The sequence below is a fragment of the Medicago truncatula genome, chromosome 2 (genome assembly GCF_003473485.1).
Source record: "Medicago truncatula cultivar Jemalong A17 chromosome 2, MtrunA17r5.0-ANR, whole genome shotgun sequence".
Taxonomy (NCBI): Eukaryota; Viridiplantae; Streptophyta; class Magnoliopsida; order Fabales; family Fabaceae; genus Medicago; species Medicago truncatula.
The window spans coordinates 37,870,893-37,875,413 of NC_053043.1; the positions used below are offsets into that span (position 1 = coordinate 37,870,893).

The 4,521-nt window shown below is 31.1% G+C and overlaps 1 protein-coding gene across 1 annotated transcript; it reads left to right on the top strand.

Annotated features, from left to right (window-relative positions):
- The first annotated feature begins 770 nt into the window (after positions 1-770).
- Positions 771-3,638, top strand: LOC11409295 (pathogen-related protein). Its single transcript, XM_003596289.4, has 4 exons — positions 771-981; positions 1,080-1,212; positions 2,346-2,644; positions 3,270-3,638. The coding sequence occupies exons 1-4, from the start codon at positions 850-852 to the stop codon at positions 3,387-3,389; spliced, it is 684 nt and encodes a 227-aa protein (XP_003596337.1). The 5' UTR covers positions 771-849; the 3' UTR covers positions 3,390-3,638.
- Positions 3,639-4,521: the final 883 nt, after the last annotated feature.

The following is a 4,521-nucleotide window of genomic DNA, read 5'->3' on the forward strand; positions in this document are numbered from 1 at the left end:
AAAAATAAAATGACTTTGTTTTTAAAGTTCAGCTTTGATACCATCATTGAGCTTTCATGTGGTCCATGTGAAGAATGTGACCTAGGATCAAGGTGAATATTGTTTGTGTTAATTGAAATAATACATGTTTGATAACCATTATTTTCTCATGGGCTTATATTTTATTTTTACTATCTTATAAGATTTTTTGACAAGCTAATTCAAAGAGTTTAAAGTTTATACCTTATCATTTTCCTCTCAATTTTACCTTTGTTATATTAATTAAATATAAATATTATTTAAACAAGTCTTTTTCATGTCATTTCATATTTATAAACTAGTTCAACAATTTATTTTACCAAAGACTGCGCATTCAATCATATGATATAAGTTCATTTATTATCAACTAACTTATAAGTTATCCATTTTTTTTTACCAAGCAAAGGCTATGGCGAAATAGTTTGATCTTTGCATAACTTATTCTTGGAGAGGTGTAAAGAGCTTTTAGTGCAATTAAGCATCTAAGCCTAAATTAATACAAGTTTTGTACTTAAATATTAAATGTGTGAACCTTCAAACATTGATTCGTCAGATTGTATGAGCTTAGTCTCTTATGCTAGATCCAACTCTCGTTTGATACATAATTTCCTATTTAATATCAAATGTACTATTTTGTTTAATCCTAGGTCATATTCTTCACATTGGGCCACATGAAAGCTCAATGATGGTATCCCCAAAAAAATCATTAATTAATAAATTTCTTGAATGCAGCACATTTGATGGGCATCTTCCAAATTCCTATAGACCTATACACTTATAAATACATGATAGTTTGCCTAAGTTTGTACATAAGTTCTTTAGTAATTTGACATGGCTAACATAGTTGCAAAAGACAAGTACAGATCAATTTTGCATGATGAAGCTGAGAATATCCAGTGGAGACATGGTGGCCCTCCCACCTATGGTCTTGTCAACCAGCTCTTTGAAGAAGGAAGGACCAAAGTGAAATCACCACACCCTCTTAATTTTATTCCTTATTCTCTTCGTCTCTAGATTATACCATGTAATACTTTCTCAATTCTTTTAACAAATTTTTGTAGGAATGGCCAGAAGGGTCATTGGAGGAAACAGTGCAAAATGCTATTAAGTCATGGGAGATGGAGCTGACACACAAGATCCGCTTGCAGGACTTCAAGACCATTGTCCCTGAAAAATTCAAGTTCTTTGTTAATGGTAAGCAATGAATGATTCAAATTTGCTTTTATGAATTATTCTATGAAGTACGAACACTCCTTAGATTAGACGTGTTCGACACCGACACATCTAATTACACTGAATTATACGAAATTATTAACGGTATCGAGGTATCAGTGTCTATATTGTGTCTGATGTCCGTATCAGTGCTTCATATATTATAATTAACTCATATCCACCTTGGATAAAAATCATTTCAATTTTGGTGGGATACACTTTTTTATCATATTTTTATTTCACTTTTTAATCGGTTTAGGATACATGTTATCCAAGCGATGATTAAGGAAAAAAAAGTTTTTCATTAGGGTAATGAATAATTGTTGCATGGTTACATCATCAATCCTATTGGTATAGTCATTAATTTTTTTACTAAAGTATATTCATTTCATTCAAATTAATAGAATAGGTAGAAAAATTGAAAAATGATAAATCTGCAAATAAATTCGTTGTAATAAGCTAAAGTGATTCCTTCCCTTGTCTACCATCCGACACAAAGATATAATTGTTTGCTTAGATTTTGGTGTGTAGCTTTGCTTTATTATTTTGGGTTGTTTATTGTGTGTTCTTAAATATCCATGTGACACTCATCGCATGTAAGAGACTTTGTATGGTGTTGTCAACTTTTGAAGAAATGATTTTGTGGAAGTAGAATTTTCCGTTAAGATGCTGCGTTTGAATAAAACGATGCAAATATAGATTAAAAACGAAGAAAAGATTGTAAAGTTAGCTATGATTTTTTTTAAGGGATTGGCGATTAAATGTTAGACTAAAAAAACATGAAACATTATAGATCTTTGACAACTTATGTAAACAAATTTTTTGAATATTATTAATTGGATTCAAGTGGCTGTTGTGCACTTCATCAAAGACAAATCATTTAGTAAGATGAGTTCGATTTTTAGGGGAATAATCTTTGATCAGACTATATGTACTAAATAGCTGAATTCCGAATTACCATAACCCATTCCCCTTAGAATCGGAGTTTAACACATAAAAATTCAAAATTTGAGATCAATTGTATTTCCTGTATCTAATTTCTATAGTTAATTCAATCTGTTCCAGTAGTGAATATAATTAAAACTCTTAACATAATTCAATATTTCTAATTGCAGGCAGGGAGGGATTGACTGCAGAGGAAACTCTAAGCATAGGAAGTTATAATGCATTGTTGAAAAGTTCTCTGCCAGAAGATTTCAAGCCATACAAGTCAAATGAAGAGACTTTTGAATCATCTCATGAAGTCTTCAAATCAGCTTTTCCAAGAGGATTTGCATGGGAAATCATTAAAGTTTATACAGGACCACCTGAAATTGCTTTCAAGTTTAGGCATTGGGGATTTTTTGAAGGTCCATTTAAGGGACATGCCCCTACTGGAAAGATGGTCCAATTCTCTGGCTTGGGAACTCTCAAGGTATGTTTCTAATTTTATTATTTTTATGATCTGAATTTAAATGTTTGACATAGATCAAAAGCTTAACAAACCTTAATCATTTTAAATTTCTCAGTGTAACAAATGTTAATTTGTTTTGTACCATGAATTGAAAATTAGTATTTTGTTTTTAGTGCAAGCAAAGGCCATGGCCCCATGGGGATTTTCTTATTAATTTGTGTTGCGTGTGTAGGTTGACTTTGTACGAGGATGTAATCAAATAGAAAGAGAGATACAAAGGGATAACATTAAAATTGAAATATAATAAAGAAAGGATAATATTGAAATATAAAGAGATGATAACATTCAGATTTGAAATTTGAAAGAAAACGATAAAAAGTCGTCTAAGATTTGAGATACGAAAACTGAAAAAACATAAAAGATAACGAATTTTATTATATATCTCTCTTCCTACCACATCTCCGATCTATCACATATATCATATCACTCTCTTATATATGAATTTCTCCATATTTATACACTTTTAGAGTGTCTAAAAAACCTTTTCCATTAGATTATCATTTATTTTACTCCACCTTATGAGAACAACTTTTTATTACCCTCTATATTTTATACATCACTAATGAACAATAATTTTTTAACATAGGTGGATGACACTTTGAAGGTTGAAGAAGTGGAGATTTACTATGACCCAGGAGAGTTGTTTGGAGGCCTTATATCAAGCGGAGAAAGCACCAAAACTTCAGCATGTCCATTCTCCAATTAATCATAAGTTATTTTCAATAATTAAGTTACTACATGTGAATATAGTAACCTTTGGTCTAGCTATATTTCTAGACTCAATCTATGGGGTTGTTGGAGTGAGATACGTTTAAAATTAAAATAAAAAACTATTTCTGTTTTGTGATTGAACTTTGGAAACATGGTGTCATGTGCTATGTTTCTCTCATGCCTCCTGCATCGTGTTTAATTTTTAATGTGAATTGGTTCAGCTGAAGCATATTGTTTTAATATATTTTTTTGGTACAAGTTTTAATTTATTTAAATAATCACCGATTGTGTTTGTTTATATGTAGTACGGAATTTTTTTTTCCTAGAGAGGATGTGGATCCTCTCCAGCCTTTTTGGTTCAGCCTTCTCTCCTTTTTCAATCTAACAATTGATTGATACATGAAGGCAAAAATAATAATAAAGAAGAGAGAAAAAAGTTAGTAGATGGTTGAGATTAAGGCATAATGGAAAGCATAAGAGAATAGACATGAGAGGATCCTAATTTGGTAATATAGTATGGAAAATTATAACCACCAAATGATCGACAAGTGATTCTTATGACTCCTGTCCCGGCCACCACCTTTTTCTTTCAAATTTGGATTAATAATTATGGCCGGTTAGCTACTGAGATAGCGTGGCTATTGATGGGTGTTGAAAAGAGAAAGCGAGAGAAACCCCACATCCCTCTCTTTTCAGAGGATTCGCGGCATGTCAAGTATGTTCTTCGCTTTGCCTAAGATTATTCTGCCAAGAGGTTACGTAGACTTCTACTATTTACCAATCGGACAACCTTGAACCTGTACCATCTGAACCTCTTCATATTGCTATTGGCCGCCTCGGTCATATATCGCAGAAAAATATATAAGATAAATAAAGGTACATTGATAAAGAAATAATTAATTCGCATTAAAATTTAAAAGGGCTTTTTATAAAAGGACAAAAAAAACTTAAAAATATCTAATAATTAGAGACGGAAGTAGTAGTACTTTATAAATAAATAAATAAAAATTGTATTATCGCATTAAATTGATAAAGTCCTTCATATGACTTTGACTTTATCAACATTTATGAGCACGTCAAAAAAAAAGATGAATATATCCTTAAAAAAAAATTTATAGTATGAACAA

What these genes read in the sequence shown, in the direction of transcription:
- LOC11409295 (XM_003596289.4), top strand. Translation starts at nt 850, where the DNA reads ATGGCTAACATAGTTGCAAAAGACAAGTACAGATCAATTTTGCATGAT. An exon ending in TTGAAGAAGGAAGGACCAAA is followed by an intron (nt 982 to 1,079) that starts GTGAAATCACCA and finishes AAATTTTTGTAG; the next exon opens with GAATGGCCAGAAGGGTCATT. An exon ending in ATTCAAGTTCTTTGTTAATG is followed by an intron (nt 1,213 to 2,345) that starts GTAAGCAATGAA and finishes TTCTAATTGCAG; the next exon opens with GCAGGGAGGGATTGACTGCA.